The 15,978-nt window shown below is 40.9% G+C and overlaps 2 protein-coding genes across 6 annotated transcripts in view; both read left to right on the forward strand.

The window, feature by feature from the left end:
* Positions 1 to 14,860, forward strand: part of AFF3 (ALF transcription elongation factor 3) — a 335,479-nt gene extending 320,619 nt beyond the window's left edge. For 4 of the 5 annotated variants that reach the window (XM_068680733.1, XM_068680740.1, XM_068680745.1 and 1 more), the window contains exons 19-21: positions 2,895 to 2,944; positions 3,074 to 3,288; positions 4,683 to 14,860. In XM_068680733.1, coding sequence (XP_068536834.1) covers positions 2,895 to 2,944; positions 3,074 to 3,288; positions 4,683 to 4,804 — 387 coding nt within the window. In that variant the 3' untranslated portion in view covers positions 4,805 to 14,860. Of the gene's footprint in view, positions 1 to 2,894; positions 2,945 to 3,073; positions 3,289 to 4,682 lie in introns of those variants that run through there. The other variant, XR_011096123.1, reaches the window with a different exon arrangement.
* Positions 1 to 15,978, forward strand: part of REV1 (REV1 DNA directed polymerase) — a 107,463-nt gene that overhangs the window by 23,291 nt on the left and 68,194 nt on the right. The gene's annotated exons all lie outside the window — the stretch shown is intronic.

Here is a 15,978-nt window from a genome sequence, read left to right on the forward strand (position 1 = left end):
AAAATAGCTGTGCTGAGTTTAGTTTTTGGCCTGTCAAGTCAGCAGAAGTATTACTACAGACTCCCATGGCAATACTTGGTCTCTAGTTAGTTATATTTCCTTCACAAGACAATATACAAGTCATGTCCCTTCATGAAGGATGAGAACTTTATTGTACCAACAAACAGGCATTTTCAGATTGTTCTTAATCACTTATCTGGTGCTACGCTGCGCTGCTGTGAGTAGGTTTTGGAGATTTTGCTCTAAGGATCCCCTCCAGGATTATACATCCCACTAGACTTCCTGTGGGGTGATGACTTTGATCCAGATCAGTCCTCAGCTGCACAGCTTCCACTTAGCAGCGTCCGTAGGTAAGACAGTGCAATGGGACATGTTCTCACCCAAGGAACTGGCAAAGAGCCCACACTGACTTTAGTCATACAAGAGCATCAGAAGGCAACCAAACCACCTGCCTTGAACTTGCCAGCACTGCTGGCTTCCCCTTCCTGTTTTGCTCCACCTGCTACTACCTTCCTTCTCCACTCTCTGCCAGTACCATAGCCTAGTTATTTTGAATAAGGCAAGAAGTCATTCTGCATATTTTAATGTATTTTATTTGACAGACAGCTTTCCTCTGAAAGTAACTCAAGAACAAAACCTTTCTGATGGAGCCCTCTTAGCAGTCAGTCCATCCAGCGTTTGATCTACAAACAGAAAAATAGCCTCTATCTTTAAAATAAGAAAAAAATATGTACATACAAATGTTTTAAGACAAACTGTTTTGGGAACCTGAATAACCATTTGTCTTTAAACACAGGACTCTTTTTTTTTTCCTTTTTTTTTTTTTCAGAAGAATATACCTTGAAATGAAAAACATCCATCCTTTGACATTTAGTTAATAAAAAATTTCAAATACAAGCACAAACATTCACGACCAGATTCTAAACACAAAAAGACAGTGAAGGAAATTGACAGATCTGTTATTGTCAAACTGAAATTGAAGCCACTGTAATTGCTTCTAAAAATTTAGCAATATATGATTCAACGTTATGTTTTTCTAACAATGACTTGATTTCAGAGAAAAGAAATATGTGCCCATTATAACACTTTATTTTTCTTTACCAATTCAGAGAATGCCTGCATTAAGAACAGGATGGTCAGGCTCTCAACCATGTAAAATGTCTCCTACTTCAGACAGAAACTGTTTCACAGCAAACATAAAATGGACTTTTACTCTGTTATAGCCAAGATAAGCTTGTTTTTTTGCAAAGCTCCTGCCGATGTAATGATAGTGTGGTTTCACATTAGAAAGTATTTTCACCTTTGAAAGTAAAAAATGAAAAAAAAAAATCCATTTGCTATAATTTTCAGTGGAAAACAAGCCAATTCTCCACTCATTTCATATTTGGTATCTAAAAGCTTTCAAAACCAAGTGACGTGAAATGCTGACTACATTAAGAACTTCCACATATATTATCAATCAAAGAAAGATTTTGAACCATGTCACACATATTTTCAGGTAAAATTTGACATACTTTTATTTTAGAAAAGAAAAAAAAAAACTACTTTCAAGTATTTTATTTCCATTATATATATATATATAAAAAAAGCAGCAGAGAATTAAAAAGAAGACACAGATATTCAGGAGCTAGGTGCATCCCAGAGTATAAAGAAACCAGGAGAATGGGTAGCAGTAAGAAAAGTGGGATAAGAGATGGTCTCTTATAACAATTGCACTCTCTTCAGAATCCTTACTGCACCCCTCTGGTGCAGAATTGAAAAGAGGCTGGAGTAAAACATCTAAAACATGAGGTTTTTTGAAGTTGTACAATAAGGCAGAGGATAGTTAAATTTACACTGGAAGTACCCTTGATTCCAGTTTGATTTTCTCATTTTCCTGCCTCCAAATCTGTAAGTAAATTACACGTACTCAGTTTCTCATACACTAGAAAGATGAGGTAGTTCTGAAACAGACCAATAATAATAACACTGAAGGAAGAGCCCACTGTAAGACACTCCAAGTTTAATTTTTCATACCAGTTACCTGCGACGTAGAATGCCCTGTGTCAAAATGCAGGAAGGATGCCAGGGCACACACAGCACTGATGTGAATACTACTAAAATACCATAGCCAGTTCTCACGTGTGCACAAAAGATGTGGGAACACAAGAGGGAATTCAGGGAATGCGTCAAAACTGAGTAAACAATCTTTTTGAAGAGAGGCTCAGGTGGTGTGTCCATCTTAGGTTAAGAGAGGATGTGATCATTGTGTGTATGGAAATATCACTGATAATGCCAGGTGACATGCAGGCTTGCTGGCACTGGACCAACAAAACCCCAGAGCTAGCACTGAAGTTCAGAAAAATTCAGCCTCAAAATCCTGAAACAGATCTGTTTTCATAACTCGGAAGCCTGCTAAACAGTAGAATGGGACACAGGAGAGCAAGCGGGATAGTGTTTTAGGATTTCTATATGACTAGCTATCCTTTTTTAAAAACAACAAAAAAAAATGTTTCTGGGTTTCTGGTAGCAGTTCTATGACTGGTAGAAAAGGGATATGCAGATTGAATGACCTTTTGGTTTTCTGGTTTTCTCTATTGCAATTACAGCCTAAACCTCACACAGAGTCTTAACAGCACTTTCTTCTGAACACCCAGGATTTCTGTCAAAAGGCTCAGTATCAACTAGCATGTTTTCCTAACAAGCCCCAACCCTGGGTGTTTAATAGGATGTGATTTGAGTCTGTGCTACAGCACTGCTACATCACAACACCAAATCAGGCCCAGTGGGTTTATTGCATTGTAAGACTTAACTACACCATTTTTTCTTACATTTTTTTTACTTTTATGCTGCTTACTGTTTTTCATTTTATCATTTTACATGTTATATGTATTATGAATTATTTTCCCTTACAGAATTCATCAAAAGCTGCCCAGAACCCATCTCCTTGGGGTACCAGTGGAAAGTAAGTTCACATGTCACACGGAAGCTTAGATCAGATCGGTTGTCAGATATTTTCTGCAGTATGTTCTGATACTCACATGTTTTTAAAACAAGCATCCTCTTAACTAATGGTGTTAACATCTGATTTCAGGAGCACAGGAACTCCATCACCCATGTCCCCTAGCCCTTCTCCAGTCAGCTCTGTAGGATCCCAGGGGAGCACAGGGGCCCCTTCCCCATCTCCTATAATCAGCATCCCACAGCGCATTCATCAGATGGCTGCCAACCACGTCAGCATCACCAACAGCATCCTGCACAGCTACGACTACTGGGAGATGGCTGACAACCTGGCCAAGGAAAACAGAGGTGAGTGATTCAAGGCAAAGGTCTACTCTAGAAGAATCTCACCTGATTTTGATCACAAAAATAACTGTTTTGATAAGAAACCTTTCTGCAAAGTAGGACTGCAGAAGTGATTATTTTTTTTCAGCCTGTTCCTAGTCTGTCCCAAAACTGCCCCAAAATGCAATTTTGACAGCTGTGTCACTCAGAAGCATCTTTATATCACCAACTTCTTTTTTTCTTTCTGCAACTGGTCAGGACTGGGGGCAGACAGGTCACAGGCATAGCTGCATGTAGCATTCACTGCCATCTAAGTAATTCTGGACAGAAAGGTTTGTGAGAATAAAGGCAGCTTTCTGTGCCCCAAAGTCATAGATTTGGACAGGATGCATCCAACCAGACCATGTTGAAAGCCAGGAGCACCCTTCCTTTCTGCAGGAGAAATGAACACCTCTCCATCCACCCACCCAGCCTAGCCCCATGCAGCCACAGATGGGAATTAGGTGCCTTCACTCCCTCTTCAAATCAAAATTCTCTCAGCTGAGCTGCTTTCCCTGAGTGGGTGCCTCATCATTTGATGATGATAAAGTATTCCTTGGTTTTTAGGCTATGTAATTACGTATTTAAGACAGAGACATGGGCAGGATTCAAATCAAAATGAGGACACCTAGGTGTCGAGGACGCATAGGTGTCTGTGAGCTGGGGGGGCTAATATCCCATTACAGTTGATAGAGCTTTGTTCAATACAAGCAGCAGAGCTCAAAGAGCTGCTCACTTCACCCCAAAGAGGACAGAGGGATACAATACACTTTCCAAACTATCAGTAGCAAATGCCCTTTGAGATGTCCTTTCCTACACTGCTGCTCCAGAAGTCTCATGTATGTCCTGTGTTAGATCTGCCAGCCCAAACTGTATTATCAACTGCCTGAGGACATCTCAAACGGGCATTATATGCCTCTGCGTAGGCAACTGAATTAAGTCCCTCGTGGCTAGCTAGGCAAATTACTACTTAGGCTGGGATGAACATGTCATAGAGGTCTCTATTTGTCCATCAAGGTATTTAGATATCTAGTATAGGTATAGACAAACACTTGTGTTTAGACTTTTACATTTAGTTGTCCTTAATCTCGGAATAAATCTTGCCCAGCATCTGTTTGCTTTATCAAGACAATGGAAGTTAATGAAAGGCAAAGCTGAAGAACTCACTGTTTTGTTCTTTCAAAAGAAAATTGTTGTGCATCAGCCTGTAACATCATGAACCACAGGGCTTTAAAATTAATCTCACCAGCACTAAACTTTCATTTCCATGAAACGTTCAGCTCGACTCAATTTGCAAGAGAATAAAATCTATTAAAGGTTGACAAGTAGCAAATACAGCTTCACTCTTTTGATGCCGAATCTTTTTTCTTTCCCTGTAGATTTTTTTAATGACTTGGATGCATTGATGGGACCTATCACCTTGCACAGCAGTATGGAGCATTTAGTTCAGTACACTCAACAAGGACTTCACTGGGTGCGGAATAGCGCTCACTTGTCATAATGACTGTGTGCCATTCACGTGGACTGTATACCTTTCATGGATAATTCAGTTATTCTGGACACTGTGCTACAGAAATAGTCAACCACAGCATTGATCCAAACAAAGGTGAATATTTCTTCAATGTTGAGCAAAATTTTTCCGAGTGTAGACATGTATCTGTGCATATGTACAATATACAATGATGTCTTTTCAGAATGAATAGTTCTGTACCGCTCTCCAAACATTTTCATACACTAGAAGTACTAGAAGAACTGATCTTGATGCACAAAACATACCCTTTCTATTCACGGGCTGAAAAACTCAGAAACCAAAATCTCGTGGGTTGATTGAACCAAGTGCAATAAGCACAAATCCCTGTTCAGGAAAGCTCTCAATAGACTCTTACCTTTAAGCTTGTACCGAAATCCCATTGACTTCAGTAGAGCTTAAGCACATATACGAGGGCTTTCCTGAACTGGAATGAATGAGGGCAAATCTCTGCCATGGAGAACTTTTACTGCGAGCACGGACACTTGACAGAAGTTCCAACAATAATGTTCCATCTCCCTGTAACCTCCCCACTGGGGCGGGCACACAGAGGAGTTGTGTAGTCTGCTTTAAGTTGGAGAAAGACGGCATTCCTTCATGTGCAATAACTTTCAACAAATTGCATGCATTTCTTTATCTCCTGTCTTTTTAAATAACTTTACCTCTTGTTCAGCTCCGTACCAACAGTACAACCTGCAGTATCAGGCAAAAAGCCTGAAAGCAGATATGCTGATAGCAAGAACTTTTAAAAGAGGTGGTGGAAAATTGCATTCTGTTACTGACAGTAAATAGATAAATGAAAAAATATGGCAACCAGCAATCCACTTAGTAAAGAAAATGTGTTAATTTCAGCTGCATACAGACAGAGAGACATATCTGTAATAGTTGTTGGCTTTGCATAGGAAGGCTTCATCTTACAGATTTTGATTTTCATATCTTTTTCATCTAGCAGAAGCTCACAGCCTGTTCTTCTAGTCTATACGGGAATGTTACATGTAATTTCCTTTATCTGGGAAGCTGAGTTTGCTGCTCATCAGGCTAAGAACTGTTTCCTATCATAATCCTCTCACTCTTCATCCATAATCCTCAACGAGGCTTTAATGTTTCTTGATTTATTGGATGTTTTCTGTTCCTGTTGACAGGCTATGTTTTTTTGTGCCAGAAGAATTAATCCCACAATGATTGGAGTTTAATTTGGGTCAGCTGAGGTCAAGGCCAGTTCATACCAACTGTGTTTGCATTTAGTGCATTCATGTCCATTTTCAGTGGTTTTGACACATTTAGTTTTCTTCCTCTGTTATTGGAAATATTTTTTTGCTTGCTTTGCAATCAGATTTGCAACCCTTACTCAAGTCAGCAGCTCTGATGACTTCAATGGATTATTCTTGTCCAAGTCACTGACTGGACCCTTTGACTGTTGTTTCCTATTCTAATTTACAAATATATTAAGGAAACATGAGTGCAAAAAACTCTTTCAATAGAAGATACAAGTAGAAGTAGCCACTGATATTGATGGTTGATTGATTGGTCTCTGCTGCCTTTTTTTTCCTCCCAGATTTTTGAAGAGATGCATTAAAAAAAAAAAAAAAAAAAAAAAAAAGATACCAAACAAAGTGGCACATTTGCTCAGTAGAACAAAGGTTGTATTTACCCAGTGTTAAAGAACAGGCTTGAGAACACACAGAGCCCTACATGTGTGCATTTTTTTGTCTAGGCTACTTACCATAACTGCAGCTATTGCTCAGACTCAGCACACCACTCTGTTCTTCAAAGCAGCTCAGCAGGGTGACGTCCAAGGGACTGCTGAGTCCCAAGCCATCCCAGGCCAATTTTATGTGCCGGTCAATTCTCGGATCCTGCCCAGGAGAACTCCTGAGCTCAGGCTGTGGTAACCTCTTAATACAGACTTGAGTGTTACAGCATGGCTGGCTTTAAGAGTGGACATGGACCTGCCTTTAAATGACAAAATACACATCCTCCAAGTCCTCCAGTCACTCTTAATTCCAGTCACCTGCCCTAGAAAGAACACAAGTTGTTTGGTCCCGAGTATCGTGGAGAACTTGGTCAGTGCCTTTTCTGTTTATTACTTGCCTGATCTCCAGCTGTGGAAGTCTGCCATGGTGTACTCGACTAGCAGCAGCAGATTCCATCAGCTGCTTCCATACCACATGAAGGTACTGTGGGATTTCTCCTCAGATCAGGAAAGTGAAATTCCGATTAGATTTGCTTCTCTTTTCTTTGATGGTGCCTATGATGTTTATCTTCAGATAAGTTTGGGGGTTTGGGAGCCCTTGTTGCTATTTAATGTTGAGAAATTTTAGACGTGACATATATTCCTTGCCTTAAATGGAGTTTAGTTTTATTGCACACGTGGCATTTGAGTTTCAAGTATGGAACTTTGAAGCATGTTTATTTTACTAAGATCGGGATATTTTTCTTAATCACGATGAACTCTTTGTATGGATGTAATATGTCAAGCAACTTCAAAGAAATGCAAGAATTAATGCTGTCCTGTTGTAACGTGTTTCCAAGTACTAAGGATCTCTTGCAGATGATTGTCCTTTCTTGTACATGGTTCTAATATTTAATTACTCCAGCTAAAATACCCATTGCTTCCATGGAAAAACACAGTGGTTTTTTAGGTTTTGTGCTGGCATCATCCATGTTGTCCGATGAGCCCAACCAAGCCTTAACCTCTGGTGGTGTAACAGGATAAAATAGCAGCCAGTTAAACCAACTAGACATAAATGGATTAGAAGTTTTGGCCTCCTCTCTGTAGGGTTTCTTACAGCTGTGTTTTCTAGAGGTTATTTAGGATACTCTTCCATGCGGGCTATTTTGCTGTATAATGGTTGCTGCAGTTTAGATGACTGAAGCTGAATGTGACATGGTGACAACAAATACTTTATTCATCTTCTTAGGGACAGATTTGGAAAAGAGTATGCAGCTTTTAGATTTGATCCAATTAAGCAAATGTTCCACGTTAAGAACCTGAGTAGTTTTAGACATTTCAACATGACTCAAAGGTGCTTTGTGTGTTCTGGATGAGACCAAGGGAGTCCGAGGACTTTTTTTGGGGCTCAGTGAGAGATGTCTACTTGTCTCAACCAGTTGTAAAACTCCAGGAACATGCAGGCTTCTTCACACTATAACATTTTCAGGTTCATTTTGTGAAAGGAAGAAGTTAGTCCGTACAAACCTAAAAGGATTATGCCTGGAGGGAGAGGCTGGTAAAGCAATGGGAATGCATTCAAAGGAACTATATATTGCAGGTGGATGCAAGAAATGCAGTGCAGCCTACAGGATCCTCAGAGACAGCAAGATCATACAGACCCCTTGGCCTTAATCGTTTATAGTATTCTGTGGTGGCATGAATGACAGATAAGAACAAATTATATGCAGAGGTTCAAGTGTGGCCAAAAGCCAAGCAGAGTCCCCCCTGTCACGTGGCAGGATACCCCAGCTCCTTGCTTGCCTATTTCTTTTATCCAAATATCACAGGGCTCCAAAGGAAGATGTTTCAGTGAACAGAAGACCTTAGGTAAAGGAGGTTAAGAAGATCAAGCCCTAAGTGTAGATACAAATATGTATGTATATACTGTAAATCTAAATAGTAATAAAAGTCACTCAGCATGAAGGATATTACTAGTGCCTACCATTGATCATCAAGTACTCATCATTGAGCAGCCATATCACCTCAGAACTGCAGTAACTGTTATCAAAATAATTTGTGCAGCTAATTAATTTATAAGAAATGCACCTTCGGGACTGTGCCATAGTATCTCTTTTGTAATACAAATGTTCAACCATTTTTCATGGCTACTGATTCAAATCTACATCACTGAAATGTCAGGATATCTTTTTTTTTTTTTTTTCCCTAGATGAGGGCATATACTTAGACCTGGCTGATCTGTGCTTTGTTTATCTACCCAAGAGACTTCTACAGTCACCAGCCTTAACGCGTGTACAGTATATACTATTCACTGACTTCATTGTAGGTTTTAATCCAAATGAAATTGGAATTTGCAAAATGACTTGGATTAATGGCGTCTGTCTCAGACACCCTGCAGATGCGACATTAAATGATTCATGATTTTAACCAGGAAAGGTTGACTTTTATGTAAATAACAGGGGTGAGTTCCAAGAATTTCTACAAGATTTTTTTTTCAAATTAGACGATTGTCAAAGTAATACATTTTTTTTTAACTCTCCTAAATCTTCTGGGGGGTTATGGGTTCATGTCAAAGCTATATTAAGAACTTCTCCTTCTGCAATATGCCTTGCCTTTGCATAATCTGCTTAATGCTTAATACGTCAAAAAGAAATGTTGCTTTTTCACAACAATAGCAATGTTTCCCTCCCCACCTCCAGGGAGAATCCTCAAACTAAAGAATAAAATCTCTTGGCACAATAGAAATACAAACAATGCTCAAAGAATATGAACTTGTTAAGATAACGATAGGGGTTTGGCTGGCATAGACCTAACATGCCTCTCGTTTTCATATCTTTCTGTTAGCATTTACATCACATCTTTGAACTCATTGTGTTTGAAACTAGAGAATTAGTCTGATTTTCATGTCTTAAAAAGGCCTGATAGGTCTGATCAGTATCATAATTATAATTGTTACATTAGCTTATGTGCTGTGCACTGAGGGCTGGGAAGGCATGTAACCATAGATAAATTTGTCAGAATTCATTTAGAAAAGCATTTGGATGATCTTATGCCTAGCCTGTGAAGAAAAACAGAGATCAATGTCTCCCACCCAATACTGGTAGCATGAAGACTCGGCTACTTTAATGTCTCCCCTAAAGCTGCCAGTTGCCCTTTCTAAGGCTGAGACTCCATTTCCAGCCTTACTGGTTGCCATGCTATTGATTGTTCTGAAGGTTGATTAACAAAGTGGGAAAGTTACCGTAGGGCCTGTTTGCCCTCACCTCACTAAAGCTACAGGGAGGATAAATACCAAGATTTGGAGTATCCAAGGCTCTATCATTCCTTCAAAAGGCTTTCCTCACTGAGCCTTATGTTTCTTAAGTCATTCTTGCTTGCTGTCTGGCTCCTTTGCTCTTGGAAGTCCTCAGGTATGAGTGCGCTTTCAGGGATGTTTTCTTCTCTGGTAGCCCAAGCTGCCTCTCAAGCGACGTACTGGAGCATGGAGCAAGTAACCCACAGGTTGCACAAAGGGCCTTGCTTTCCCCCACAAAACCAGCAGCAAATACAGCAAGGTTTGCTCTTTTTCTTGATCTGTGTAGCTTGCATCTTGCACAGTGTAGCTTGAATCCCAGACTCATCCCTGCTACCCTGAAAGGGCTTCACTGGGTCCAATGAAAACAAGGGGATGACAAAAAAATGGGAGATTTCCTCTGTCCCAGGACACATATTCCTTTTGGGGAGTGAATATAAAGAACAGCACGGATCATGAGGCATTCAGGTCTCATGTTTCTCATATGTACTAACACAGGGGTACTTAACATTTATCTGCCTCATAGGGCTTTATGAGTATTAATTAGTGTTTGCAAATCACATTGCATCCTCAGAAGGGCTGAGGATGCAATAGCTGCAGAAGAGCTATGCTCTCATAGCTGCAGAAGAGCTATGGAAAAAACTGCTAAGCACACTGGATGAATTTCACCCCTGAGTCCAGAGCTACAAGACCCTCAAATTCCTTAAATATCATCTAAACTCTCAGTGTAAGCACCAGAGCATATAAAACTAGTGCTTAGTACTGAGGGGAGTCATAGAGTCACAGTCTAGGTGAAATTGCCGTTCCCAGAGTATCTGTAACTTTGATCCTCATAGCAAGCAAGAACCACAACAGTGTTTCTGGGACAAACGGTGTAGGTTAACCAAGTGGTGGGGAGCCATCCTAAGAATTGCAAATTCTTTTTGTATATAAGACACTTTGTCTTTCTGTAAAAGAAATTTGCCTTCCCAGTCTTACCAAGAGTGCTTTTCAGAACAGCCTCAGAAAAGTTCAATTTTTTTACTACAAATCTGGCTTGAAACGAATCCAGACCAATAGATGCTGTCCTTTAGAATGGTGCATTGCAGAGAGGACTGGTCAGCTATCAGAACAAAACTAAAAAAAGTGCCTCTCATAAAATATCCATCTGTTAGTGATGTACATTACCAGCATCTGATCCGGGAAGTCAGGTATGTTGGAGGACAATGTTGCCTTCCCGAATCATGCCATCATTAACCACTGTCACCGGGTTAAATTCCATGCTCTGTTCTGACACATTGCCTCTAGAAGTCACCAGTAAAACACTTCAGCAAGGACTGAACACCAGTCAAATCAACAAAATATCTCTACTGCTGTTCATCTTATTCAGGCAGTACGAGCAAATCCTTCCTTACTTAGCACTACTTGTCTTTTTGTTCTTATTTATGGAATCTTTACCCTAGCCACAGACATGAAAGGAAATGTTTCCTGTGGTGACAAGCTAGATGTGGATAAGATTTACCAAAGTAAGGGCCCTTCTTAGTCTTTTTTCCGATTTCTATGTCTAAAAATATTGGTATTCTAAAAGAATAATTTCATCTGCAGTTGAGATGTTGGGGTCTGCCTTCACCCATGACAAACAAGTCCATCTTCCATTTGCTCGCATAAAGTGCTGCCTGGTAGCATGGGGGCTTCTGGCATTCCCCATGAAATTGCATATTGCTAATTACTGCCATCATCAATACATGAGTGCATGTTACATCTCCTCACCCTGTTGTTTTACCTCCCTGGTCACACAGTCTGCTCTCCCTGTAGCTTCCCTTGCCCCGCAGTTTTCATCCCCAACTCCATCTCCCAGCCTGGGCTGGTGATACACAGGACAAGGGACAGAGCAGAGTTGCTCTAAGCAGCTCAGGACCTTTCTGTTTTCTTCTTGTTCGCACCCCACTGGTGGAACTAGCGCCCACCTTCTTCCCGTTACTGCTAGCAAGAAACTAGTTCCCTTCTTAGGAGGAGATAGGGAGAGCTGATGGCTCCACACGCAAGTTCTGACCAACTCTTCTTCTCTAGGTGAGCAGATGGATGAGAGGCCACTAATCTCGGGACCCAAAGCCTTTGTGCTGGTGACTCAAATACCCCAGGTGCAACAGCAGCGCAGCTGGAGGGGTTGCAGCAGTGCCACCAGGGCCAGCTGTCTTTGGCTCAGGTGTAACTGATTTGCTTGAATGAGCACTGAAATTTGGGACCCTGCAGTAGAACCAGCAGGAACTGGTAGCCTCACACCTGTCCAAGGAATTTCTGTAGGTCATTGAGACCATGCAATCAGCCTTGTAATGATTCTCTGGGGTTAAATAGCAATAGAAGCTGGAATGGAAGAGAAAAAAAAAAAGTCCTGATTTAATCACAGAAGGTGGGATTCACCTCATCCTGTACTGAAAGTCTAAAATAAGCAAGAAGAAACACGCCCTAATACTTGTACTTGTTTCTGTCACTAGCTATAGAGGGAGTCTACATGATGAGCTCAGAAACAGAGACGATACAAATCCTACCCCACGTTTATGATTGTACCTGTTGCTACCTGCCGAAATCGGTAAAATACCATAGGGTAGGCTAAGGCAGGGTATGGCTGAGGGAGCAGACAAGCAGGAAAATACGTATGAGGTAAATAAATTTATTTCTGAGGTGTTTAAAGCATGTGTTTCAGACTTGAACCATTCCTAGCCCACTCTCTAACTCACTAGGCCCAAATCCAAAGTAGTTCCTTGAGGGTTGAATGTGCACCTTTCTTCTGTTAAGATTACTGAAATATCCAGAAAATACATTTTACAGTTTCGTAAACACTCAAAGGCACTTTTTCATACGCTGTCTGAAAGTGCAGTTGGCTTTTTTTAACAGAAGGAAGTGTTTCTGTCGATGGTCAAAGAGATCAGACTGGCCATCAGCCCACAAGAGGCCAATGTTTCTACGGAAATTCAACTAACTGTGTGAAGGAACTCGAACAACATTGCAGTTTTATCCACAGACAATAATCTGCAGGCAACACAAGGCCACCTAAAGCTCATAGCCTGCCTGCACGCTGCCAGTGCCATAGCAGCTCCTCCAGGAGAGGAGGCAGAAAGGTTGAGAGGCATCAGGGCTCCTCTCCATGGCCAAGCCAGGCCTTCCACACGGGGCCTCTGTGCTGGCCACAGCGGATGGAGATAATAACCAGTGCAACAACACATGGCTGTGCAAGGACTCGTGCTTCACCTAGGGCAGCTCCCTGTCCCCCTGTGCTCATTACTGATCGAAGTTTGGGTGGCAGTGATGCCTGTGGACAAGGGCCCTGTCAAAGCGGGCACCCTACAGGGAGTGAGCCACTGACTTGCTTCCAAAGAGCTGCCATCGTACAGAAGCCAAAACCAAATCAAACTGCAGGTGGGCAAGGAAAGTAGAAAGGTAGGGAAGAGAGCAGAGGGCAGCCAAAATAAGAGGATGCTTAAATTTGTCATTACTTACCTAATCAGCAGCAATAATGACAGTAACCATAACTCCCTTCCCATTTCCTTTCCAAGGGTAGCAGCAGTGGTTGAAACAGCGATGTAGCAGTCCCAGTGTGAGGTCCTGCCACTGAGATCCCCCTCAATCAATTTGCTGGATGTGTGGGCAGCACACAGTGGGTGCTGCCACATTGTGGCTCTCCACCTTCCCTTTCAGGTAGCCAACTGGGACCCCCTCTTCAGCTGAGGTACTCAAGGGTCAGATAGCAACCAGAATTATTTTTGTTATTTTCATATTTCATTTCTTGCAATGAACACTGGCTTTTTTTTTTTTTTTTTTAATAAATTTATTCGAGACAATGTGGCTTTATTTGCATCTCATATAACACTGCTTACATTTCTCTCCGAGGGTGTTCCTCCTGAAGCCTCGCCCACCCAGCCAAAGCTACAGCAGTTTATCTTTCCAGTGAGAGCAATCCCACAACACATCCCTACGTTGCAAGCAGTATTGTTTACACAGGTTAATAAACGGAGTATTCTGTACAGTAATTTATGCTGTAAGATATGTACATATATCACTGTAGCAGTCACAAATGCTTTAAACTGCCTTATTTATTAGATCAGTTAGCATTTTCCCCCTTGCTCCAGAACACTTTAAATTATTTTTATCTTTTGCATTAGGTAATTTTTTTAGTTACTGAATTTTGACCCAATTATTGAAAAAAAAATCTTTACAGTAAATAGATATCTAAAAGTTAAGTAGAAATAGCAAATTTACCACCCATCCAACTAACATAGCTCTAATTATGATTAAAAATAAATATCTTATATTCTTATCTGTGTATTATAGTATATGCCACAAATCATATTCCACTTGTGATCAATACAAACAAGAGCTTTAGTAACTTTCACCTGTTTCATTCTTCCATTTGGAGACAAAAACATAATAAACCACTTAATCTAAAATATTCCCCGTGAGAGCCCTGGTCTTATTCCTCCCTCAGGCAAAACTTATGTTGGCTTCAGTGGGAGCTTTACCTTGGAAAAAGTACAAGATAGGGACATTACAAAACAAATATATCATGTATGAACAGCACTTGTTCTTGGTACTCCTTCCTTTTCTTTTCTTTTTTTTTTCTGTAGTAAGAAACATAGGGTAGGTATTACATCTGTAACAGTTGTCTGTCTCACTCCTTCTTTTTTGCCGTACAAGTACAAAATTAAGATTCAGAAACAATTGTATTGGTTCCAGTCACTCAAGCAAATCAGAAATCTTATGGGGATCAGTTCCAAGCCAAACTAGAAAGTACAAGAAAATTTTGCTTTTGTTTGTCTTCATGTTAAATTTTGTCACACGACTGAACAGGTTCATGCGTACAAAGGCAATGAAATTATTAACGACTTCTTTTACTGTTTGGAGATTTTGCTATGTCCACAGTTCATGTAAAACTCATGTAGCACAGTTTCTGGGATGGTGAAAAATCCTACTGTAATGTAACAGAATGAGCCTTAAGGATTTGTAAGAATAAGCACTTTTATATTAAAAAGCAAATATTAATTCATCAGTAAGATTACTTTTTTAATGTGACAATAAACCATGAAATCAACATCCTTCCGTCTCAAGTACGTCTCATCTGTCTCTTTCTTAAACCTTTGTTTCCGAGTGAAAAATTTGCCTGGTTTTGTGGTGCAGCCTCTGGGTCCCATCGCAGCCACCTGTGCTCCAGCCTAAGCCACCTGCCCTTCTCCACGGGAGAGGTCTTTGGAAAACTTTGTACCAGGAAAAAGGAAAAAATCCTGTGTAGGATTGTTCTCCCTCTCAATTACTTATTCCAGCATGCTCTGCCAAAGCCAAAATGCTTTAACATGACTTTTTCACAGAATGGTACCTCCTAGCCATTTTCTCTGCTCATCTGATTCCCCAGGTAGGCGGGAGGGGACCTGGGTGTTTTCCTTCTTCTTCCTGGGGAAATCACATTTTCCCGAGCAGCTCCTGACAGCAGGGCAGGTACTGGCTGGATGTCCTGGGGCAGGCCAGAAGGAATGAGCTTCCCCAGAAACCTTCTGCTTTTGTGACTTGCCACCATGCACATGTTATCCATACCCTGCCTGGGTCTCAGCTCAGTCCTACACACCACAGGCAGCTCCATCCAATTCTGCCAGGGTGGGCCGGCGTGCTTCAGTGCTGCCTCCCCTCCTTGCACATCACTGTGCCTTGCCAGCAACCCTGCCAAGCAACCTTGCAGGATTTCACTTCTGGCTTGTTCCACAAAAACCTTCTCAGTTTAATTCAAGGTCAGGAAAGAAGTCAGGCAGCACCGAGCTGGAGACCTGGAGGGCTCATTATGATGATCTAGTCTTACTTCCCAGGAAAACATGGGCCATAAGGTTTCATCAAGGGATTCCTTAATCAAAGGCTAATAACCTGATGAAGAGAATTCTAACCTTTTATTAAGGCACCCAATCTTGATTTAAAGACACAAAGTAATGAAGAATTTACCGCGTCTCGTGGACTGCTATTTGCTAAAAATACTGCTCCGGGGCTTCAGTTTGAATGGTGTCAGAGCTAATTGCAAAGCCAAACCAAAATGAAAAAAATAAAAAGAGTGAGAGAGAGAGAGAGAGAGAGAGAGAGAGAACTCAAAACCTGAAGATGGAATAAGTGCACTAAAAGGGGAAAAAAAAAAAAAAAAAAAAAAAAAAAAAAAAAAAGCAATTTGTGGGG

This window comes from Anas acuta, chromosome 1 (genome assembly GCF_963932015.1).
Source record: "Anas acuta chromosome 1, bAnaAcu1.1, whole genome shotgun sequence".
Lineage (NCBI taxonomy): Eukaryota > Metazoa > Chordata > Aves > Anseriformes > Anatidae > Anas > Anas acuta.